We start from the raw sequence: 27,051 nt of genomic DNA, 5'->3' as shown, positions 1-27,051 counted from the left end.
TCGCTGAAGGCGTTTTTGATATCACTTGGGTTTTTGAAGCATTTATCATGCAGAAAGATGTCGAAATGCTTGAGAAAGTGGTAGTCGATAGGTGAGAAATCTGGAGAGTATGGCGGATGAGGCAGAGTTTCATTCAACTTCTTCAGAGTTGATTTAATAACGTGCAGTCGACCATTGTCATAAAGAATTGGACCTTTTCTGTTGACTAATGCTGGGGGGTGTTATCAAAGTTTCTGATGCATTTTGATCCATTTGTTGACAGTACTTATCTGCCGTAATGGTTTTGCCTGCATTCAAAAAACTGGATGAGACCAGTTGCAGATGACCAACAGCGTGACCTTCTTTTGGTGCAACTCTGGTTTCGGGAAGTGTTGCGGAGCTTCGTCGATGTCTAACCACTTAGCTGAGCATCACCGTTTGTTGTAAAAACCCATTTGTCATCTCAAGTCACAACCTGGTCGAGGGCCCTTCTTCTTGCATAAAAGAAGGGATGATGACACTTCATAACAGCGTTTCTTTTGATTGTCATTCAATTCATGAGGCACCCATTTATCAAGTTTTTTTTGTCTTTCCAATCTCTCTCAAATGGTTGGAAATCATAGTATATGTTATGTCTAATCTCAAAGCAAGTTCTTGAACAATTGTGCATGGATTGGCTTTGGCTAAGGCTCTTAATTGATCGTTGTCAACATCTGATGGTTGACCATTACGTTCATCATCTTCATGACTCGTTGCTGCCACGAAATTTCTTAAACCACCTTTGTGCTGTGAGTTCAGTAGTGATTCCTGGGCCAAATGCTTTGTTGATATCGCAAGCTGTTTCAGCAGCCTTTCAGCCTAGCTTGAATTGAACTGAAATTGTGCGAATTTGCCTTTTTTCCACCTTGTATTCAATGTTCTGAAAAGAAGACATTGTTTTAAAACGATTGTAATTTAAACAATTAGAGCAAAAAATGTTTAAAATGAAAGATAAAATAAGGATATGATAACCAAAACTGATTTGAAAATACCTCATTTGAAATCAAAATTAGGAATTCTGCAAGAACCTGGTCAATCTAATGAATTCGGCATTGAATGACCCAAAAAGAGTTGATATGCCATTAAACAAAAACGAAACGTAATCAGAAACAATGGGTATTCTATTCTTTGGAAAGGGTTGGGAGAATCCTGCAAACCAGTTATTGTTTTTCTTGCTTTTGTTTTTTTGTCCTACTTCTCACATTTTTACAAATATATATTACTGAATAGAATGTAATTTTTCCAACACTGGGAATATTTTAAATAGGATACCCACCGCCTCCCCAAGTAAATGTGGTATTGTAGCAATTACGATTTTATCCAAGAGTTAGGTTGGTTGGTTGTTTTTGTTTTACGGCATATCAACCCTTTTCGGGTTATTTAATGCCGAATCCAAAGATTTTGAAGAAAAATTTTTTTTAATAGAATATATTTGTTGTTTTCACGTCGGTTTCTATTTAACCCATAGTTGGGACTCTAACAGGTACTTCCACTCTGGGAGCAATGGTAATTAAAGGGTGGCTCCACACTCCCCAAAGCCCACAAGCTGGGGCCTCACCACTGGATATAGTTTAAGGTCATATCCAGGACCCCCATTGAGGGACTTCTACCCTCTGCAGGGGGGCAGTTGGCGTATTCTAATGCCCCACCGACAGGGCCCTAAGAGTTAGGATAATCAAATCTAATATATATACGGCTATATATCTGTCTGTCTGCATATTTTCACATTTTATCTCCTCAAAAACTAAAAGTCACAGAGCAGACTATGGGCCTTGATTTTGTTACAGACCTTTCTTTTATGGGTCTTTAGCCGGTTAAAGTAGTTTTTAAGGGGGTTAAATTTTAATGGGTTAAATTTTAAAAAATTTGTCATACATTTTGTGCATTCATCTTAGTTTATTTTTAATTTTTAATCAGTTCATATGCAGATCACGTTGGTACAGTGGTAACGTCACCAGCTTTGAATGCTACAGTTTCGGTTTCGATTCTAGCTGATGGCACCCACATACTTTTTTTTTTTACTTTTAAAATCACGACTTTATAATATACGAAATCTGGACAAATTAAAATATCATATTTAAGCGTATTTTATGCACGGGCAAAGCTGGACGCAACCCCGCTAGTATGTTATAATTAGGGCTGTGACAACAGTATATTCTTTTCATTGTTTTGACTCTTGAGTATATATCTGTTAATATCTTATATGTTTTTTATATAGACAGATGTGGTTCTCTGTTGATTAAGTGTGTCGGATATATACCCGAGAGTCAAAAGAATGAAAAGAATATTGTTGTCACAGCCCTAGTTATAATAGACAAAGGATGATCAACGAACCCTATTCTGCCCCTCCCTCACACACTTTTGATAGTCTGTGCTGAATTTTTACAAATGTCACCATTATATTTTTTTGCAGATAAGAGGATTGCTTCAAAAGTAAAGCCTTCTATTTTTTTTTTTTTTTTACTTAAATTTGCTCAATGCTATGAAGACAGGAATGGTATCATTAAAACAAACCATCTTTTATACCCCAGAATTTATTTTTCTACATAGTCACCACCATTCTCAATTCACTTTTGCCAAGAATTCAACAACATATTCTGTTTCTGACGCACGTCCATGACATGGGTTGTTTTTTTTTTAGAGTCCTACACCGTCAATATCTGCAACAGAGAGATGAAAGTTTCAGGTCACGAATGCATAAGTTCAGTTATTATAACAATGCTGTTTGCTATGCCATCTATTTGGACAGAATGAAAAAATAGGAGGCGTTACTCTTGAACGCTTTTTCGTAATTTAAAGTTTAGTATCTTTTCTGTCCTTGGTGGAAGGAGTTCTTGACTGGAGCAATGTCCCATTGAGAGTGTCTCTATCAGAGTGTTGGATATCCCCCCCACACACACATACACGCATAAATAAAACCTACCTTGTGCCTTACTTGATTCTCATGGGGAGGCAATTAAATAAGCAGGGCTCTACATTGCGAGTGAAACAGTCACATTTGCGAGTGATTTTTTTTTAAAGTGTGGACTAGAAATAATAAAACGCTTTTGGCAATTGTATTTCTTTCACCAATAATCTTCCAAAGCTCACTACTGAGTGAAAAATATCTTTTCAACTTTTTTTTTTTTTAATAAAACCAAGTTAAATTATTTAAACAATAAAAGTTTAATAGAACAATATACTTTTTTTAACAAAGGTTGTTTAAAAAAAAACACTTGAAGAAATTAGAATGTTTATACTTTCAAGCATTGACATAAAATTTGTTGTATATTTAGAATTACACTTGTTAAAAAATCACAGAAAAATCTTTATAATGTACATACTCGTCACAGAATGAAGATGTCATATTCTAAAAATCATGTGGGTTTGGCTAGTAATTTTTCTATTTAACTAATAAAGAAAATATTTAGTTGTCAAAGGTCAGCAAAAGATAAATTTATCCATAGAGCCCTGATAAGAATCTCAAAAGAGTTGGTATGTCATAAGACGAGCTAACCCATTATTTTTATCGAGGTGAAAATCAAGATGAAAAAGTGGATTAAACAGGTCGGCCACCTTTTATTGTTTTAGCTTGACAGCTGTTTCATAGTCGTTTTTGAATTCTCTTCAATCACTCTTTTTTTGCAATTCAATTTGTTTGGCAAAAAATTAAATAATTGTAATTGTTAAAGGAAAGCAGCTTTGTCTTAGTAGCATGAAATGTAACCATCCATTTATGACCCATTCGACTGCAGACTGGAAATTATTATTTAAAAAAAAACATTTTTTTTTTTTTTTTTTTTTTTTTTACTTGTGAGTCACCTCTTATCAAGACCCGAAGGCCACTCGAGAATATGGGTTAATGAATGTAAGCTGGTAGTGTAGTAACTGTTAATGGTGTAAATTGGGTAGAATTTGATTATTTATGGGAATGGCTCAACAAGAACTTGTTTACATTGGATTTGAAGGCTACCATGTTGTATTCAACCGGGAAGCAGGCCAACAGAATAGTGTTCCACAGGCAGATAGTTCTAGAAAAGAAGCTTTGTTCATAGATCTGCGTTTAGATTTAGGCACAGATAGAGAGTAGGGGAAATTGTATGTAGTGGTTGTAGCTCGTCGTGTGTTTTCTGTGAAAGTTTAGCAAGGGGAGAGTTTAGTTAAGCACTTGACATGAAAATAACGATAGAGCAGAGATAGGCTCGCAACGTCTCCTATGGGAAAGGGGTTGCAGGGAAGAGAAAAGGGCTTCAACTATTAGGTTTCGAAGTCAGTTTTGAACTCTATCTGACTGGAAAGAGTGCGCTGAGCAGCTCCTGGCCAAATGTGGCAACAGTACTCTATAGACAGGATTACATTGGCAGTGAGATATCTACTTGAGAGGTAGAGTGATCCAACCATTTTCCAGCAATCTTTGCAACAGATTTGACGTATAATTTCTAAGTATTCATCCATATGTGTGCTTTCAATTTGCCCTCATATTTTCTTGTTTCATTTTCCTTTAGTCGAACTTTTCAGAAATCAAGGGGCCCCCTTCCTAGGGGCTAACACTTGATCTCTATATGAGATACATAGATATTCAAATATACCATTAAAGTTCTCCTCTTTACATCTCAAACACTGGTCTTATTAGATTTTAGGACAAGAATTCATCTAGTCTGGTTGAGTATCCAGCCTTGTGCTATTACTTGAGGTAACATCACTTGGAGAAGGTGCACCATTCCTTGTAAAAGCTCATATCAAGAATAGAGAGTAGAATAATCAGCAAATATACCCATCTCGGACTCAATTTCATCAAAGAGATTATTTCTTAAAATCAAGAATAATAAAATGTCCTCACTTTGCTCGCATTAACTTCATGGTGTTTAGATATGTAGTCATAGAGAAGAACCAGGATCTTTCCTTTAGTTAAGACTAGCGGGGGTACCCGTCGTTGCCCTGGTGTGTTGCGGTGGTGTATTGATGGTGGGAATAAAAAGCAGCCCGGTGGGTGAGGAGAAACAACAGTGAGCTAAAGGGTGAAATAGGCCAAAATCCAAAGTCTTCAAGCAGCCTTTTGATAAGTTTATCTTTAGAGAGTATGAAATTTGTGATCAAATGCCATAAAAATGAGATCTTTAATACCTTAAGTATTTCTCAAGTTATGGCATTTTTAATTTGGCAGATGCAACAAAAAATTTTGGATTTTAATTTATCTTAAAAAATTTTTTTGTTAGATCATCATATTTTGAAAATTGGAAGAATGAAATCCCAAATGTGTTACAAGGCCACTTTAAACTTACATATGGACCACTAAACAATTATAGTTGGAGTCCATATCACTTTCATCCTTCAGTTTTTGAGTATTTTTTTGAAAAAAGTACTTATTTTTAATAAATTCACATAAAAAATGTACAAAATCTAGTCATTTTTTTTTCAGAATTTTTAACGTCAAATTTCATCTTCCAAGAAAAAAGGCCAAAAACCGGGGTCTAGCACATACTAAACCATATATGATCCAGAAAACTCTTTTAAAGCTATATAAACTATATGATCAGTTTGAAATACTTTTGTGCCAATTCCCGGTTTAGAAAATAAAAGGAGATAAAAAACATGAGTATTTTCAAATTTTAGTGATTTGTTCACCAATTTCATCATTTTTCGAGAATATTAATCCATATCGACAAAACTCAATGTTATGCTTGATCACCTGTTTTCATTTCTTTTGCTTTGCAAATGGTAAACTAGCAGTTAGGCACCCTCTAGAACGTTTTTCTTTTCAAAATCGGCTATAAATGACTTCAGAAACTTTAAAAAGTTACGACTTTTGCTGGATTTTGGGTAAAAAAAAAAAAAAATTCAAAAATCAAGTTATAGCTACAAAAAATTATGGATAAACATCTAATCCCTGATATGATTTGCCTTTGCAATACACTGGTTAACTGTATATAAGATTTTACGCAAATTTAACAAGTCCCCTAACTGAAACATTGGTCTTAAACACAAATACAATATTGAGTATTGCCCTCTATTCACATAACTAGAGAAACATTTTTGAACATTTGAAATACATCCAGACATAAAGTTAGGATTATAAAAAAACAAACATCGATGTACAGTTTTATTACAAGTAAAAAACTGAACAAGGTCTTATAAATCCATGTTTTTATTCAAGTAGAGACTGAAAAAGTGCTTCTTCTAGAGCAAGAGCTCCTTTGATATGGTGCTCTGGACAATAGTGTGTTGAGTGCCCTCTCACTTGACACTCTTTGCAGTAGGCCTTTCCTTTTGCTCTCTCGAAATTAACAATTGGATCAGATTCTAGCCATAATCTGTTGAGGGTATCCTCAAGGTTACTCTGCTGACTGATTTTCCTTGAGAGTTTGGTTCGAATACCACAGAGAATCTTGTTATTCCCCTCTAAACCAGATTCATCCAGGGATCCCAAAGCAAAGCCCGCGTTCAACATCATCAGCTCCCAGGAATGTGCCAAAACTTTATGAAGTGATCGTGTGATGCTAATCCAAGGACCAGGTAAATGGCTATTAATCTCTCTTGCAAACTCACTCAAGAGAAAAATATTCAAATCGATACAAAACTGCTTGTATGCCTCAATGTTGATCTTTTTCATGATCCGCAAAATTACCGACAATTTCATGCCAAACTCTGACATTCGATGTTGGTAGCGATCAGGCAAAGTTGATTACATACTGGAACGAGTAGTGCTACAATGCAACAGTCTTCTAGCTGTATTGCCGTAGTTGTGTTGCCACTCTGCCCAGTTGAATCAGCAAAGTCCTATCGAATTCCTCCCAAATTTAGAAGTAGCAACTGCTGCAGTTCCTCTTTCGAACTTTGAGGAACAGATTGCTGTTTGCCTTAGCCTGAGTCCATTCAAATACATCCCGAGTGCCACCAAACTTTCTATTTATATGTCAATGTAAATATCCTGATTGAGAGCTTATCCAGATAAATGTGCAATGGAATTTCCGTAGAGACGGCATATCACCATGGAATTAGATCTTTAAGCACCTTATGGAACTCAAAAGATAATGACAATCTTAGCCTGAAAGACTAGAAAGCTGAGAGTGCATAAACGATAATCAAATCGCCCCCTCCTCCCTGGGCTGGCCCACTCTCCTAATTCTAGTGACTTAAATTGGTAATGCTGAAACCTAAAAACCTTTCCAACCACATGCAGGTGTTTTACCTAAAAAACTAAACTCAAAACAAACAAGCATAGCAAGCACACCGCTTGCAAATCCCAAACACAGAAACAAATTTTGAATGTCTATCAATTTTTGTAGTGGCGGGAAAAAAGTATTAGTAAATTAGTGAGTAAAGAACACACAATCGGATTGCAAAACGACTGCACAATGGGGTGTGCTGGCTGGTCATCAAGTGGTCAATCAAGTGGTGCTGCTACCATGAAATTATGTAATTATGTGTACATTCTTCAGAAAAAAACTGAAAATTATCGGCATGTCAATCTTAGATGTGGGCTCATGAAAATAGCTATATTTTGATTTCTGTTGTTCTATGCTTGAGATAGACCTCAAAAATGGATTCCTTGTCAAATTTTACTATAATAACAGCTGTTCCTAGTCAATTTATATTTGTATTTAATGAACCAAAAGCAAATCTCTCCAAAATTGGTCATTTAGCCCACTGTGCCCTGGAGGGGCATAGGCCATCTAAAACTGTTTTTGTAGCGAGGGGTTCTTTTTACAAGGTGAGGGTGCTGGCCCCACGCCCAACCTTCCCAGAAGGTACATACAGCGCCTAGCCTTCCCAAATGGTCACCCATCTGGATCTGGTCAGACTCAACATTGCTTAACTTAAGTGATCTGGCAAGAACTGATCTGTCAGCATGATTGTGCCGTACGAAGGAGGAAAAGAAGGTGAAAAAAAACATAACATGTTAGCCGATGTCGCCATCGTGCAAGCAGAAATTGTGTGCATCAAATTTAAGCATATGTGATCGAATATACGACATTGTCGCTTTTTTGAACAGTTTCGCTTTATACGAAAAAGCCAAACAAACACCGGTGGGAATTTTGTTTAGCTCATCAAAAACAAAGGAAAGAAAGAATGTCCGTTTGTGAATGTGAGATATTACGATCTGGGGAGTATGTAAAAACTTCTTGCGGAATTTAACCGACGCGAAAACCCTATACAAAAAAACATTCACGGACATACGCAAACGCTCATGCCCATTTTGCCTTTTATATATATTAGACTATCGGGAGGGGTGTATTGAAAAAAAAAAATGGGGCAGTAGCTCGAACCCGAAGCCTTGAGGCGAAGGTGTAAAAGAAAGTGTGAAAAAACCTGACATCTTACCGCTCGGCCACGACGGGACAGGAAGTGAAAAGCGTTTTAATTTAATGATTAAAAATTAAGTGACAGGTGCGTAAATTTAATGAGGTCAAACATCACGCCATAGTGGAAACTTAACTTTGGCTCCAAGCCAGTTCCACCAAGATGTTGGGGAAAACCAGCTCCACATTAAAAGGGGAGTGTCCAACTGAATAGCAATTGTCTGATACGACTGGTATTGGCCGCATTGATCAAAGCTCATTGCTTACTGGACATCACTGTCACAAATGCCGGGAAACTCGTTTTGCTATGGATTCAGTTTTGCTTATATATGGAAAAGCCAAACAAACACGCGGAGAGAAAAAATTTCACGAAAATACCGTGTAAAAGTCGTCAAAATAAAAGACACACACGACCTCATTTTGTAAATCGGAGATATAATCTAGGTAGTATATAAAAATTTCTAAGAAACAGTGATTCTCCCCCAAAAAAGCCTTTGTCAGACATACACAAAAAATGCACACATTAACACGCATTTTGCCTTTTATATATATATATATATATATATATATATATATATATATATATATATATAAGACTAGCCTGGGTGCCCAGGTGTTTGTGTGTTGAGCAAAAAAAAAAACAAGAAGTGGTAGTTGGAAGGCAGGCTCAAACCCGTGACGCGAAGGTGGAAAAGAGAGTGAAAGAAAACCTGACGTCTTACTCCTACTCCGTGACCTGACCAGAAGTTCGGAACGTCGAAGTTAGTAAAGTCATTCCAACCGACATGATGACTTGCAAAAATGGCAACGCAAAAAAAAAAAAAGAAAAAAGACCCTCTTTGTAGAAAAGTGCCCAGTTGAGGGTGAAGGAATTAATGTTTTTAGCCAATTTTTCAATATGTCGTCCGAAGGGTCGAGTTTAAAAACGATACTGATCTCGTGAAAATCCGCCCCCCCCTCACCAACACACACACCTCCAAACACCTGGGCAACGCCGGGTACCCCCCACTAGTATGCTTAAAAAAGAAAAATAACTTGTTTTTGAAAGTTTAAGTTAATGTGGTTCTTTTACAAAATAGTTTTCAAAAAAATACTGGTTTCCAAATATATTCAACTTTCAGACTTTAATTTTAACCAGAAATACTTTTTAGCAACCAAATACAAAAATTTTCTACTTTTTTAGGCGATTACGTTTGAACAGCATAAAAATCTTGGTGTGAAACAAAACAAAGAAAATAATTTAGAATTTACAGTGGGAATCAGTTTTGCATATAAATTTAACATAAAATGATCCCTCATTTCCCAGCCATTCTTGTGCAGTTAGCCCTCCAAAATTTTGATATTTTGTCAAGCTGAAAAGTGAGTCTAAAAAAATTAATTACCATACCGCTAACCCTAGGTTCAAGTGGCAAGCCCACTTTCTAAAATGCCTTTCCTTGAACGTGTTGTACCACTGACTCTTTATTTGAGTAACAAGCGCTCCTCCCTAAAAATTGGTACTTCTAACCCTAGATATGAGTGACAAAGCCCTCTTCTCTTAAAAAACCTTCTTTAACACTACCACTAACCCTAAGCCAGAGTGGCAAACCTCACTCAACAAAAATCTCAAAAATGGTAGATTATTTTACATTAAATTTGTGAAATTATCTCACTCAAAATTAAAAAATAATTGATTTTCTTTTTTTTTTTGTTTTGTTTTTTATTAATTTTTCAAGGTGTCACATGTAACCTCAAGTTTGAGTGGCCAGCTCCTCTACTTCCAACAAAAACTCTCTTAAAATCACCAAAAAAGAATCGCACATAATCATCTAAAAAAAAATCTCACAGGATTTAATTCAGAAAAATAAAGATTAACTGTATTAGCCGGGCAATACCAGAAGGTAATGCTAGTTGATGATTATTGTGATTATTCAAACCAAAAAGTTTTGTCGACGACTCTGCGCTTGATCATAGCATAGAAAATGTCATTTTGTTTGTGCACTCGGTATATACTAGTAATCCTAGTGACTAATCGCACTCCTTCCGAGCCCGACTGCAATGTGTTTGCCAGCATGTAAGCAGATGCACGGTTTTTCAGTGGGAGGCTTAATAATAATTGGAATAGATCTTGCAATGTTCACTCTCTAGACGTGGCTATAGGCCCAAGTTCGATATGATGTATTCAGTGATATGTTTTTGTTTTTTTTAGTAGGTTAGGAAATTCCCTTTCAGATTCCTGCTTCCCCCAACTGTACTGACATGCGGAAGTTCAAGTGTAATGTGAACAGACATCTTGCTGCTCAACTCCCTTCATAGTATTCCTGCAACTTATGTCCCTGATAGTAGCCCCTACATCAGAGTGGCACTGTGCCTTGTTTGGCATAAAAGTGTAATAAAAAAAACTCTCCCATGTTTGTCATACTGAATTGTTTGCACAACTCTTCCACGTTAATATGATAAAACTCGATAATTTAATAAATTATATTTTTACTTGTAATTATTTTTCTATGAGATCGTTTTTTGTAATTTTTGGAATTCATACTGATTTCACCATGGCACATGAAAACATAATGTTTTCACCTGAAATGCGGTGGTTTCAAAGATCACTGATGTAAACAGGCACTGAATTATCTATGATAGGTATTGGCATTATTTCTACTAATTTACAGAACACATTTTTTTGACAATCTATTCGTTAATTTATTTATTGCAGACAATAATCCTCATCTTTCTTGTTGTTTTATGATGCAATAAATAAATTAATAAATAATACTCATCTCAGTGATGAATTCCAATTAAATTATATATATAATCTATTTCCTGTTTTTTTTTTTTTTGTTACTTGAGGCCCAGAAACCAGTTCAGGGTAAAGGATAATGAATTTCAGGTAGACTGTGAGACAAAACTAATGATCAGTTATGGTGGAATTTGAGTAGGGTTTAATTATATAAGAGAACGGTTCAACAGGAACTTGTTTACATTAAACTTGAAAACAACCGTGTTATAGTTAGCTAGGAAGCATTCTCGTAGTATTTTGTTCCTCAGATGGACAGATCTAGGAAAGAAGCTCTATTTTATTTTTGTTTAATTTTAGGTATAAATAAAGTGAAGGAAATTGTTGACAGTTGTTGTAGCTAGACGAGTGTTTGTTACAAAGTTTTACACGTGGGGGAGGACATTGATTTAAGCTTCATCGAGCACCTACTGTAAAAGTCACAATGTAGAAGATATAAACTCGCAATGTCTCTTCTGTGAGAAAGAAAAAAACATGGAGGCAAAAATGTCAGTTATGGATTAATGTTCTATGATAATCACAAATTTTGCTACTGATAAAAAAAATGGCATCCATCTGTAATTGACGTTCGCTGCAGAAAAGAAACATCTTTCTTGCAAGTACAGTAGAACCCCGGGATATGTTGGCTCCAGGATACGTTTATTTTTCAGGTTATGATGTGGAATATGATGTTTTTCTGGACCCTGGTTATGGAATTTGTTCTGCCTTACAGTGTTATTTGTAATGTTATTTAATTATATACATGTGTATTATATACTGTACTGTATTTTGTTACTAATTTTTAATATGTACTGCATAAAATTTTGCTTAGACCCCGCCATACAGAGATTTCACCTTACAATCCCAAGAAAGGATTAATGCTGTATCCCAGGGGTTCTACTGTAATATTTCGAGCAGGAATAATTATATTTGTTAAATCAAAGCGAATTACAATTTATTTTTTATTTTTAACAACATGGGTCAATGATGAAGAAAAGGCAATGTCTACGATTATTAATCCTCATTTTAAAAATTCTAAAACATAAATTAAACCTTTGTTTTAATTTCTGTTTTCTTTTCAGAAGAAAACTTCTGCTATGTTTGAAGTGGCTGAAGTCTTTCCAGTGATGACCAACAACTATGAGGAAAATATACTTCGAGGTGTTAGGGTAAGTTTCACTTTTTAATTGCATCTTTACCTTTCTTTTGTGTGCATCCTGCATTATCTAATATATTAAAAAAAAATAACGATTATACCTAGATAGCATTGCATCTTACAAATCCTCTCTTAAATATTTATATATTATGAGGACTAATTCACAAAAAAAAATTTTTTAAATAATAATAACGTTCATCGAATTCCGTCTGTATTAGAAATATTTTTGTTTGTGTTTTAAGGGAGGTGGTGCTTGATTAACACTGCTAGGGAGCCATGATTTAATATACTGTTTTGTTTTTTAAATCCTTGAAACAATGTTTCATGGCAAACAACTGATGATCCCTTTAAGAACATTGGTATTATTGTTCGTTTATGTAAGTAAAACTATTCATCTATACGGGAGGTTAATTGACTTACTGACAAAATAATGTTCCAATGGACAATTATTTTTTTTTGTTCTTATAGTTTTAAAGGCTTTAAAGAAACTTCTAAGACTATATATATATATATATATATATATATATATATATATATATATATATATATATATATAAATTGCTAGTTTATCTAAAAATAAAAAAAAATAAAAAATAGGAAATAATTCAACTTTTTTTCTTTTTTCCAGGAAGAAGCTTATTCTTATGAAAGCACAAAGGAACTGTTGGATAAAGATGTGGTTCAACTACATGCCACTAGATGGCAGTCCATGAGAAAGGTAAATGATACTCTTTGATTTAAAAATAAGATATATATATATATACACACACACACACACATATATATCTTAATATTTTTTACCCAGAATATTAATATGTTCGGATGAATTAAAATTCGGTAATTGTTCATATAACAATAAAGTTTAAGTCACTATAAGATGACTTAATTTGTAAGCTTCAAAATTACCAGTTTTTATAATCAATATATATATATTATTTTCACAAAATGAAGATAACAAAGATCTGAGTGATAACAAGTTGTGTGTTTTTATAATATCTTACAATCGTTTTGAAAAAATTTCTCTGCACACATATTTGCATATGTATGTGCATTGGTCCTGCCATGTCTTGTGACATGTACACAAATAGTTAAATAGTTATGTGTAAGCATTATTACAAACCCTTCATTATAACTTACTATTCCCACCACCCCTTAATTCGTTTGATTTTGTTGACATTAATTTAAATGCTTATGAACTTGCTATATTGTGTCAACCCCTCCCCCTTTCTTACTGATCCCTTACACCTATCGGCTTCTCTTTTCCCTTTTTATTTCCTTTTCTTCTTTCTTTCTTCTATCTCATTTTTCTTATTAAGTTTAGGCATCCCCTTTCCCCCACACCACCATCTATTTTTGAGTCTAAAATGTCACTTGGTATCACCCGTCCCACTCTAAGTTAGTGTTTTAATATTTTATTTTTCATAAATAAAAAAATATATATATAAAATATATATATATTTCACATCTTTATTTAAGAACAAGATGCTCTGAATAAGAGATATAAACTTTATTTCTCTCGCCTGATGAGGAACAGCTGGTTTTTTAATCAACCAATTTACTCCAAAACATTAGCATGTTTAGTGTAGTGAATATGTAATACTTGTCTATATATATATATATATATATATACGTGGCATAATCATGTTGACTTCAGTTCTCACCAGATCACAAAAGTTGAGCACTGATGTGCTTGGTCAATACCAGATGGGTGACAATTTGGGAATACTAAGTGCTGTATGTGCTATCCACTTATCTCAGTATTGCTTTCAGTCGTCTTAGACTTGCAACTGGAATTAAAACAATGTCAATTTAGGAGATGTGTGGTTGGATTGTGCAACTCTTGTTACAGTAATTTCATGCACATGCACACTTCAGTCAGTATCCATAGTCTTTCAAAACTGAACAGAGCCTTGTATATATATATATATATATATATATATATATATATATAAAGAGCCAGGTACGTCCAAGGATGGAATACTGTTGCCACATTTGGGCAGGAGCTGCTAGAAAGAACTTGTCCTGCCTTGATAGAGTTCAAAATAGACTTCATAGCCTCGTAGGAGATGTCCTTTTCTCTTCCCTGCAACCTCTATGTCACAGAAGAGATGTTGCGAGTTTTTCTCTGATGTATCGTTATTTTCATGGAAAGTGTTCAACTGAGCTTCAGTCTATGGTCCCCCCTTGCCAAACTTTCACAAGAAACACTCGTCTAGCTGAAAACACTATCAATAATTCCCCCCACTCTTTATCTGTGCCTAAACCTAAACGTAGATTCCATGAACAAAGCTTCTTTCTTAGAATTGCACACCTGTGGAATTGTCTTCCGTTTTCCTGGCTTTCCGGCTGAGTACAATATGGGTGTCTTCAAATCTAACGTAAACAAATTCTTGATGAGCCGTTCCATATAAGTTAACAAATTTACCGAATTTCCATTAATGATTACTATATTATTCAATTTCTACTGTACACTCTTTAGCCCTTATTCTTGAGTGACCTCTGTTTAAAAAAAAATTCTACTCCTTAAGCAATTGTAGGTTTGAAAATATTGGGTGGTTGACTGTCCAGATTTAAGGAGATGTCCCTTTTCTCTGTGATTTGAAATAGCATGATATATTATTTTAAGAATTGTATTTTTCCTTCCTTTACATTGTTTATTTATATATTTATTTATATATATATTGCATAAAATTCAGTTCTTTTAAGTAAATAATGAACAAATTTTCGTTTTTAAGATTAAGGAAACAAAATGTTGATTAACTTTTGATGCAGAGGGAACTTTTTCTATCAAATTAATTCTTGCTTTTCTTTTATTGTATACTAGCAGTTCAGCCCAGCTTTGCTCGGGCCCTATGTACTGTTCATAACTTGCCCTATGGGTGAATACACTTTATGTAAGATTTCAAATGTTTGGACCAAAAATTGTCTGAGTAATTTCGTTGAGACCGCAGAGGTAACTTTTTTAACTTTGATCCTAATTTTGACCCCATAACATTTATTTTTTGGGGCTTAAATCAAATTAAAAAGTTTAATCCATGTCCAAGTAACCTAGATTTAAAATTTCAAGTGTTTCGACCGAAAATTGGCGGAGGAGTTTGGTAGAGTTTTCAAAGGTCAAATCGTTGAACTTTGACCCCTTGAAAGCCAAATTTCCATCCAAAAACCGATTAAAAAGATTTTCTCAAATCTCAGTACTCCTTATGTCAAATCTGGAGTTTGTGGATTGAAAATTGACAGTTATTTGGTAGGGAAATGGAGACACACACACAAACATTTTTATAGATAGATTGAAAAAGTCCAGTTTCAGTAGAAATTGTGTTCTCTTTTTCAATGCATTTTCTTAAAGTCTTCTGATTCTTATTCATTATTGACAGTGTTTGACAAATCTTGCTTGTTTGTACCTTAAACATGGCATCATTTTTCAATAACCGGTCCTACTTTATGGTAGCTGTGGTAAGAGCTTGACAGTAGCAGAGCCTGTCTACTCCTTAAGCATTTGTAGGTTTGAAATAATTTATTTGAGTCTTCAGTCCTAACAAGGTTGACTGTCCCGATCTAAGGAGATCTCTCTTCCCCTGTGATTTGAAATAGTATCCGATATTGTTTTAAAAAAAAATTGTATTTAAACCTTTTTTCGTCTTTAAAATCCATGAAACAATGAAATATTTATTTACTTTTAACATAAAAAAAACTTTTCAAGTTGATTCTTGTTTTTCTTTTATTGAATACTAGCCTCCGTGTCCAGCGTTGCCCGGGTGTTTGGAGGGGGTGTGTTGAGAGGGGGTGTGTTGAGCAAAAAAAAAAAAAAAAAAAATTCAGTATAAATCATGTTCCATATTTTTCTATTTTTCAATGTGTGCTTTTAAGGCTAGCTGCAAATAACGGCTTTGAGCAGATAAGTCTCGGCACAATAAATTAAAAATGCAGACGTTGGAAGACACGAGAGATCTTTAGGATACATAGAGGACATAAAGGTCAGTACCAAGGGCAAATAACTCCAAGTAATAAGCGGGGAAAAAGTAAAATATGCTGTAAATACGTAGAAAAAAAAAAAATTTTAGGGATGAATGTATGCAGGATATCCCTGTTTTGAGATCTTCGACATTGATTAAAGAAAAAGAAAAAATCACAAAATTCCTTGCTATAGTTAGAATTCAGTGCGCTGCAGGGAAAAGGGGGTTATTTAGTTAAGGATGGTGTTTTCTAATTATTAAGGAGAGATTCGGGCGATATGTACATATAAAAAATTTTGGTGGCAAGGGGAGGAGTGTTAAGGAGAGGTTTGGGCGATCACTATCCCGGGCAGTCAAAGGAACAATGGGTCAATCCCAGGAAAGGTGACCTAGGCTGCATCCAGGCAAGCAAGAAGGAAACAATAGAAACCCTGGCTGATCAAAGGAACAATGAGTTGGTCCCAGGAAAAGTGACCGGAGCTATATTCAGGCAAACAAAAAGAGAAACAATAGGAAATCCCAGGATTTAGAACGACCTAGATCCATGACGTCAATCCGCCATGGGACAGACCAAAACCAGCAAAAGTGCAATAAACAAGCTGACGAGAAAAAGGTTAATAGGTTGAAGTGATACCAATAAAAAGAGGAGAGAGAAAGAAAACGAGACAGACAGAAGCGAGACACAAATTGACACAGAATTCTGCGACCCACTCTCTGCCACTAAACTCTACCATCGTCATTTGTTGAAATGTATATAGTAAATAAAAAGTCTTATTATAAACAAAAGTGTCTTGTGTTCATTTTAAAATGAAGTGATTGTCCATTTTGTATAGCCTAGAATGATCACAAGTCAGACATATATGTAACTTAATGTCTTTGTGGAGTTCTAAGAGTCCAAGCGAGAAATTCAAGTGAAAAGGTATATCTTGATAATTAGAAGCCAGCCACAAAGATTTAAGTAAGTGAGCTTTGATGTATATCTCAAAAGAAATAAAATAGTTAGAAAATGAGACAAAGCTCTAATTAATAGAACAACCATGCGAAAGAAAGGTTCAGGACACATTTGGACAAAGAGTCATCGAATTGGTGAAGAGGTAAAATGGGACCTCGGTTGCGGCATGAAGGTGGCTGGATGAGGAATATGCCAGGGAGATCGGGTGGAGATTTTTCAATGCATTTTCTTAGTCTTCTGATTCTTATTCATTATCAACAGTTTGACTGTTCAAAAAATCATGCTTGCTTGTACCTATGGTGTGACATCATTTTTTAATGACTAGGCCTGCTTTATAGTGGCCGTGGCAAGAGGCCTTTAAGCATTTGTAGGTTTTAAAATATTAGGAGGTTGATTATCCAGATATAAGGAGACTTCCTTTCCCCTTTTTGAAATAGTATCCGATATTGTTTTTAAAAAAATTGCACTTTAACCTTTTGTTGTCTTCAGGATGTCTTGGGCTGCACTTCCGATATGGATTTCCTGTTATGGCCGCGCAACGATATTGACAAGATTGAATGCTTGCTCTTCTCTCGATGGAAAGGTGACAATGGAATATACAAGCCATTACAGGTAAGTGCAACCTTTTACCCCCAACCCTATGATCCCTCTTGTAAAGTTTTACATAATTGTCGCTTTAATGTCAATGTATATAATACTCATTCCTTTAGTTAGTTCGTACGTTATGATTTGAGAAAGGCCAAATACAATTTTTTGAAGGCCAATCTGGACAAGAATATGAGAGTAACCTCCCTTTTTGAATATCATTATAAAAAATATATGATCGTTGCAATTGTGTGAGAAAGGAACTTGTAGTAACTTCGACGTCGAGAGGTGCTGGACTGAAGGAGTAAATTAAAGATTGCCTCTTACAATGGTGTAGCACTTATATAGTCTAATATTACAAGTGCATTTAAGAAGTTTTATTACCACACAAGCCAAAAGGCCCCGCATATAAAATCAACAGTAGATTTTTTTCATATGACACAGGCATGTTCTAAATGAATGTTTTTGTGTAAAGCTAAATTGCACTATGATTGTTGATTTTTTTTTTTTTTTTCATTTTGAACTCAAATTAAAACCATGATCACCTCACAAGCAGAAAGGTCAGGCATATAAAATGAGCAGTAGGTCCTTTGCTATGACAGCGGCGCATTCAAAATGAGTGTTTTTGTTTAGAGCATAGCTGAACCATAATACTTGACTTTTAAGCTTAAATTCAATCTGTTTAATTCTACACAAGTAGAAAACCTCTTTAGTATAACAGGGGCATATTCAGTTGTACTTAACTTCTGACGTGGCTGCTACCAGAAGTGGTTACAAGGCAAATCAGTTTCTTCATTTTTATTCTTCTTCAAAATTTATATTGCGAAGCAGTTTATTAAAATATTGTAGAGGTGGAACCAAACCCAAGACGCCCAGTTACAAGACCGGAGTGGTCTTGGTGTCACACCTCTATAGAAGTAGACTCGCCCGCTAGACATTCACGACAACAAGTGTGTTTCCAAAAATACGTTGTCTTGCCGACACTTTACAAATATAAGAAGACTTATTGAAATACAATATAAGAAAAGGACATTATTGAAAAGTATACAATAAAAATTAACAAAATTATAATTATTTGTACCTTTTTAATAATAATTTTTAATAAAATAAAAGTTTTTACTTTATTTGAAATGTTTTTCACTTTTAAAAATAAGTTTTTCATTTGAATTTATATTATATGAAAGTATAGAATTTATATTATATGAAAGTATAGAATTTATATTATATGAAAGTATAAAAATAAAATTATTGAGATCACAATAACAAAATGTCAAACATAAAAAACGTTTATTTATTGCGGACTATTATCCTCATTTTTTTTATTTATTTGTTGTTTCACGACATGAAATGAGGATAATAGTTCGTAATAAATAAATAAATTAATAAATAATACTCATTTCAATAATGAATTCTAATTAAATAATATATATAAAAAAAATGTATCCAATACATAACGGTCCGTCCTGGATATGACCTATATCCGATGGTGAGGCCCTAGCTTGCGGGCTCTGGGGAGTGTGGAGCCACCCTTTAATTGCCATTGCTCCCAGGTCCATTCTGACCCGGAGTGGTAGTACCTGTTAGGGTCCCAACTATGGGTTAAATAGAAACTGACTTGCAAAAAACAAATATATTCTATTAAAAAAATTTTCTTCAAAATCACCAAATTCGGCATTAAATAACCTGAAAAGGGTTGATGTGCCGTAAAACAAAAACAACCAACCAACCAATCGACTTAAAAAACAAATATACTCCATTAAAAATCGTTCCTCAAAATAACTAGATTCAGCATTAAATAACCTGAAAAAGGTTGATATGCCATAAAACAAAAACAACCAACCAACCAATACATAACATTTCCAAAATAGTTTCAAAAGATTTTAAAAAGCGTTTTCAATAATTCTTTAAACAAAAAGAGCACAAAAATTTTTTTAATAATTCTTTAAAACAAAAACAAAAAAAAAAACGTAATTTCAATAATTCTTATTTAAAACAAGGCCAAAAAAAACTTTTCAATTATTATATTAAAAAAAAAAAAGAAGAAGAATCGGAAAAACATAATAAAAAAAAACTTTTCAATTATTATATTAAAAAAAAAAAAAAAAAGAAGAATCAGAAAAACATAATAAAAAAAAAACTTTTCAATTATTATATTTAAAAAAAAAAAAAAAAAAAAAAAAAGAAGAATCGGAAAAACATAATAAAAAAAAGTGCATGCACAAGAGAGATATAGGCATGAGAGAAAAAAAACGAAGGAACTGATTTGCCTTGTCATCACTTCCGATAGCACTAAACCAGTATTTAGGAAGTATGTTAGCTGACTATAACTGATGTTGGCTCTGGATGGATTATAATTTTTTCTTCTTTCATTGCCAGACTGTTTTTGAGTTTGCATACCCCGAGTACGAGAAACAGCTGCTACACGTTGCAGTCCGCAACCAAAAGTCAGCTTTAATCATCAACAATGCTTTGCAGTCAATGTTTCTATTTGTGGACAAGCATGTTATCCAGGTGAGTGTGTTACATTGCGCGGTCTCTATATATATTAAGAGCATGTATTAAAAGTGCATGAGTTTATAATGTGAATGTAGGTATATGTGTTTTCGTATATAGTGAGTTTTGTTTTACTAAACAATCCTTTCTTTCAAAACATTCTCTCTGCATACCTTTTTCTACATAACAGTTAACAAAGTAATAATAATGTTCGTTATCTAAAATTTTAACTTTTCCTAAATCGACTATCAGCAAGGCGAACCGGCTTTGCCACGGCATAATCTAACAAGTGCGCATATATCCAAGTTGAAACGTCTCCAATGATGCTGGAATAAACAGAACTTTAGAAAAGAAAAGATAACAAAATACGAAGGATTTATGTACGATGTGAAAAAGAACTGGAATCTTAAGAAGATTGGCATCGTTCGAGTAATTATAGGAACAACCATACTCCTATAAAAGAATTTCAAAAGTTACCTGGTGAATGTACTTAATAAAATAAGTGCAAGAGAAATACAGACAGTTGTACTCAAGAATGATTAGAATCTTAAAACGATGAAAGGTGTTTTTTTTTTTTTGTTTTTTTTTTGTGTGTGTGTTTTTGTTTTAATTTTTCTATGCGGGGAAACTTTAAATTAAAATGAATCACAGAAAGAAATGTTTATTATACGTAGGTAACGTGAGAATAACGTCAAGAATGAGAGTTCAATAGAAACGTTGCTTTAATTTGAATAAAATAAAATACGCATCAAGTGCGCTTGAAACCAAATCACAATGTAATATTAGGAAAATAAACAAATATTTAACTTGTTTGAAATTTATTACAAACTAGCATTTCAGCCCGGCGTTGCCTGGGTGTTTGGATGTGTATGTTGAGCAAAAAAAAAAAAAAAAAGAAAAGTGGTAGTAGGAAGGCAGGCTCGAACCCGTACCGCAAAGGAGGAAAAGAACGGGGTAAAACCTAACGTTTATGCTGTTATGACCACTGCTTAACCGGAAGCGACATTTTTTAAAATTAAGGCTAGACAATCTAAAGGAGAGGATACCTTTCAAAAATATTGGTGAAAAAAGTGACCCCCCCCCCCCCCCCGTAGAAATGTGCTTAGTTAAAGGGGAAGATATTAATGTTTTTAGCTATTTTTTCGATATTTGTTGTATGAAAGGTCGAACTTTAAAACGATACTGATCTTGGTAAAATCCGTCGCCTCTATTGAAAGTTTAAGGCAGATATGCAAACAGACATACATACATTTATATATTCGTAACTAAAAGTTTTCGACCCAAACTGATGAAAAAGCTTGCCCTATGTCTCAATACCCTTTATGTAAAATTTCAAATATTTAGACCAGAAATTGTCTGAGTAATTTGGAAGAGACTGCAGAGGTCAATTTTTTTTTTAACTTTGACCCCTATTATGACCCCTTAAAATTTATTGTTTTGGGCTCAAATCAAGTTATTAAGTTAGATCCATGTCCAAGGAACCTAAATCTAAAATTTCAAGTGCGTAGACCCAAAATTGTGGGAGGAGTTTGGTAGACTTCTCAAAGATCAAATCGTTTAACTTTGACCCCTTAATCGTCAAATTTCTGGTCAAAAACCGATCACATCGATTTTCCCAAATCTCAGTACCCTGTATATCAAATTTTGAGTCTGTAGACTAAAAATTGACAGTTATTTGCGTAGGTAAATGTATACACACATACACACATGTTCACTTTTATATATATTAATATATAGAGAGATATATTTCAGAGGTAGGCTCCATCTTCAGTGTGTTCTTTTGTTTTGTTTTTTGGGTTTTTTTTTCTTTTCTTCTTCCTATCCATATTGTAAATTTGGAGAAAGAATTCTGTTTGTATAGAGATGCGTGTTGTATCTGGCGGTTGTATTTTGAAATGTTTGAACTGTGCGTAGGTAATGCGAGAATAACGTCAAGAATGAGAGTTCAATAGAAACGTTGTTTTAATTTGAATAAAATAAAATACGCATCAAGTGCGCTTGAAACCAAATCACAACGTAATATTAGGAAAATAAACAAATTTTCCTAATATTACGTTGTGATTTGGTTTCAAGTCATTTGATGCGTATTTTATTTTATACAAATAAATTAATTCTTGTCATTTATAATTTGAATATGATTTTTGGCATATGGACCTCCGTGGCTCACGCGTATATGGCATAATCTAGAGATCCAATTTTCACAATCTCTATGCATTAAATTAGGTTTTATATCGGCAATGACATATCGAATGTTATAGTCCAAGTGATCAATTGTGTCTAGTTTATCAGTGTAAATATAGGACTTTGTGTATCCCCAAAGAAAATAATCTAATGGGATTAAAAGCACAAAGTGGCCAGTTGACAGGTCAATGTTGTGAAATTCTTAGTTCATCAAATGTAAATAAAAACGTTGCTCGGGTGTCAGTCTCTTTATGATAAATTGCCCAACAAAGCTGAACTCAAGTAACCAATAGTTGAAAAATCTGCAATTAAAGAAAATAGAATTGTCAATTTAAAGTTTGCCAACTATATATAAAAAAAAAACACTCTTTATATATATAATTTTTAATTATTATTTTATTTATCGATTTTCAGTGTTTACTTCAGCAATGCTCAATACATAAGTAGATCTAGGAGTAAATTTTTAAAATATATATGGCAATTAAGTTACACAGAATTTTCTGTATTTTATACAAGGATGTCTTTTAACTGATGAAATTATTATATTGTCAAACAATTTAAGTTCAAAATTAAAAAAAAAATTATTTAAAAAAAAAAAAAAAAGAATTGAAATAGTTTATGATTTGTAACTGATATTTGGCTAAATTCAAAATTTATTTATTTTTCAACATATTTAATACCTTACCTGCACCGCTGATGTTTATTTCCATCCATTTTCTTTTTTTTTTTTCTTGTTTTAGACTAAAAGTACCAAGCTAATCATTTTCCATCCATTTTCTTTTTTTTTTTTCTTGTTTTAGACTAAAAGTACCAAGCTAATCATTTTCCATCCATTTTCTTTTTTTTTTTTCTTGTTTTAGACTAAAAGTACCAAGCTAATCATTTTCCATCCATTTTCTTTTTTTTTTTTCTTTTTTTAGACTAAAAGTACCAAGCTAATCATTTTCCATCCATTTTCTTTTTTTTTTCTTTTTTTAGACTAAAAGTACCAAGCTAATCATATTCAAGTTATGCAGTCTCTGTCTCTATTTACCACAGGTGAGTGACGCATGAAGATTTTGGGATTTTGTTTGCAAAATCTGTTTCTCTGGAAGGATTTTTTTTTTTTTTTTCTTTTTTTTTTTACACGCTTTATAATTTATTTGTTAAAACTCCAAATGTGGAGCCTCAGTAACCCAAACGTATGACTCCAATTTGACGCTTTAAAATTTTTATAATGTCTAATTTTGACTCTTTGAAATTTTTAAAATGTCTGATTTTGACTCTTTGAAATTTTTAAAATGTCTGATTTTGACTCTTTGAAATTTTTAAAATGTCTGATTTTGACTCTTTGAAATTTTTAAAATGTCTGATTTTGACTCTTTGAAATTTTTAAAATGTCTGATTTTGACTCTTTGAAATTTTTAAAATGTCTGATTTTGACTCTTGGAAATTTTTAAAATGTCTGATTTTGACTCTTTGAAATTTTTAAAATGTTGTATTCAGACTTGTTGAAATTTTTAAAATTTTAACTTCTGACTCTTTGAAATTTAAAATATATCAGTTTGATTCTTTGAAATTTTAAAAATGTCAGTCTGACTCTTTGAAATATTTTGAAGGTCTGATTTCGACTCTGAAATTTTTTTTGGACTTCTTGGAATTTTAAAAATGTCAGATTTTGACATTTTTAAAAAGGTCTTATTCGGACTGTTTGGAATTAAAAAAATTTCAGATTTTGGTACTTGTATAGTTTAATCAAGACATTCAAAAATGAAAATATCGAAAAAAGTTATATTGTACGTATCCGTTTTGGACTGAAGATCTCTGAAAAAAAAAATTCATTTAATTTGATAGTTTTTGTTTTTTTACAGTGGAAAAACATGTTTTTATGAAAGTGCGTTGAAGTCAGTCTTTATGGAATTTTTTGAACACTCCATGGGGAGATAACTCAATGTAAAGCACTAACACTCCCTCCCCGTCTTTATTACTAGCGTTTCTTCCTAAAAATCGAACCTTTTGCTCAGTAACATAGCAAATTTTTTTTTCGCTGTAAAAAAAAAGAAAAAAAAAAGAACTACTTGATGAAATTAAGTTCCATAACGTATACATACAATATAACCTTTTTTTCAATATTTTCATTTTTTAATGTTTTGATTAAACTGTACAAGTACCCAGATTTTGACTATTTTAAATTTATAAAAGGTCAGATTTTGACACTTTGAAAAATTCAGGCTCTTTGAACTTTTGAAAACATTTGAGACTGCCTTTTAAAAATTTTATAGAGGTCTGAGTCTGACTCTTGAATTTTTTAAAATGTCAAATTTTGACTCTCCCAAATTTAATTTTAAGACGTCTGATTCTGACTCTTGAAATTTTTAATGATCTGATTATGATTACTGAGATTTTAAAATGTCTAATTTTGACTCTCCCAAATTTAATTTTAAGACGTCTGATTCTGACTCTTGAAATTTTTAATGATCTGATTATGATTACTGAGATTTTAAAATGTCTAATTTTGACTCTCCCAAATTTAATTTTAAGACGTCTGATTCTGACTCTTGAAATTTTTAATGATCTGATTATGATTACTGAGATTTTAAAATGTCTAATTTTGACTCTCCCAAATTTAATTTTAAGACGTCTGATTCTGACTCTTGAAATTTTTAATGATCTGATTATGATTACTGAGATTTTAAAATGTCAAATTTTGACTCTCCCAAATTTAATTTTAAGACGTCTGATTCTGACTCTTGAAATTTTTAATGATCTGATTATGATTACTGAGATTTTAAAATGTCGAATTTTGACTCTCCCAAATTTAATTTTAAGACGTCTGATTCTGACTCTTGAAATTTTTAATGATCTGATTATGATTACTGAGATTTTAAAATGTCAAATTTTGACTCTCCCAAATTTAATTTTAAGACGTCTGATTCTGACTCTTGAAATTTTTAATGATCTGATTATGATTACTGAGATTTTAAAATGTCTAATTTTGACTCTCCCAAATTTAATTTTAAGACGTCTGATTCTGACTCTTGAAATTTTTAATGATCTGATTATGATTACTGAGATTTTAAAATGTCTAATTTTGACTCTCCCAAATTTAATTTTAAGACGTCTGATTCTGACTCTTGAAATTTTTAATGATCTGATTATGATTACTGAGATTTTAAAATGTCTAATTTTGACTCTCCCAAATTTAATTTTAAGACGTCTGATTCTGACTCTTGAAATTTTTAATGATCTGATTATGATTACTGAGATTTTAAAATGTCAAATTTTGACTCTCCCAAATTTAATTTTAAGACGTCTGATTCTGACTCTTGAAATTTTTAATGATCTGATTATGATTACTGAGATTTTAAAATGTCTAATTTTGACTCTCCCAAATTTAATTTTAAGACGTCTGATTCTGACTCTTGAAATTTTTAATGATCTGATTATGATTACTGAGATTTTAAAATGTCTAATTTTGACTCTCCCAAATTTAATTTTAAGACGTCTGATTCTGACTCTTGAAATTTTTAATGATCTGATTATGATTACTGAGATTTTAAAATGTCTAATTTTGACTCTCCCAAATTTAATTTTAAGACGTCTGATTCTGACTCTTGAAATTTTTAATGATCTGATTATGATTACTGAGATTTTAAAATGTCAAATTTTGACTCTCCCAAATTTAATTTTAAGACGTCTGATTCTGACTCTTGAAATTTTTAATGATCTGATTATGATTACTGAGATTTTAAAATGTCTAATTTTGACTCTCCCAAATTTAATTTTAAGACGTCTGATTCTGACTCTTGAAATTTTTAATGATCTGATTATGATTACTGAGATTTTAAAATGTCTAATTTTGACTCTCCCAAATTTAATTTTAAGACGTCTGATTCTGACTCTTGAAATTTTTAATGATCTGATTATGATTACTGAGATTTTAAAATGTCTAATTTTGACTCTCCCAAATTTAATTTTAAGACGTCTGATTCTGACTCTTGAAATTTTTAATGATCTGATTATGATTACTGAGATTTTAAAATGTCTAATTTTGACTCTCCCAAATTTAATTTTAAGACGTCTGATTCTGACTCTTGAAATTTTTAATGATCTGATTATGATTACTGAGATTTTAAAATGTCAAATTTTGACTCTCCCAAATTTAATTTTAAGACGTCTGATTCTGACTCTTGAAATTTTTAATGATCTGATTATGATTACTGAGATTTTAAAATGTCAAATTTTGACTCTCCCAAATTTAATTTTAAGACGTCTGATTCTGACTCTTGAAATTTTTAATGATCTGATTATGATTACTGAGATTTTAAAATGTCGAATTTTGACTCTCCCAAATTTAATTTTAAGACGTCTGATTCTGACTCTTGAAATTTTTAATGATCTGATTATGATTACTGAGATTTTAAAATGTCAAATTTTGACTCTCCCAAATTTAATTTTAAGACGTCTGATTCTGACTCTTGAAATTTTTAATGATCTGATTATGATTACTGAGATTTTAAAATGTCAAATTTTGACTCTCCCAAATTTAATTTTAAGACGTCTGATTCTGACTCTTGAAATTTTTAATGATCTGATTATGATTACTGAGATTTTAAAATGTCTGATTACGAATCTTGAAACTTTTTAAAGGCTGATTAGTACTCGAAAGTTAAAGGACCGTGGAAAAGAGTGTATTGTATTGA

The 27,051-nt window shown here is 32.8% G+C and overlaps 1 protein-coding gene across 1 annotated transcript in view; it reads left to right on the top strand.

Annotated features, from left to right (window-relative positions):
- The window catches only part of LOC145266932 (uncharacterized protein C6orf62 homolog), a 39,235-nt gene that overhangs the window by 11,361 nt on the left and 823 nt on the right, over positions 1-27,051 (top strand). The window contains exons 2-6 of the mRNA XM_080122734.1: positions 12,132-12,218; positions 12,834-12,923; positions 17,600-17,722; positions 20,072-20,206; positions 23,348-23,407. Coding sequence (XP_079978860.1) covers positions 12,132-12,218; positions 12,834-12,923; positions 17,600-17,722; positions 20,072-20,206; positions 23,348-23,407 — 495 coding nt within the window. The remainder of the gene's footprint in view (positions 1-12,131; positions 12,219-12,833; positions 12,924-17,599; positions 17,723-20,071; positions 20,207-23,347; positions 23,408-27,051) is intronic.

This window comes from Euprymna scolopes, chromosome 42 (assembly GCF_053919585.1).
Source record: "Euprymna scolopes isolate OS-2025 chromosome 42, ASM5391958v1, whole genome shotgun sequence".
In the NCBI taxonomy this organism is placed as follows: Eukaryota; Metazoa; Mollusca; class Cephalopoda; order Sepiida; family Sepiolidae; genus Euprymna; species Euprymna scolopes.
This window is presented reverse-complemented; position numbering and strand designations above follow the sequence as displayed.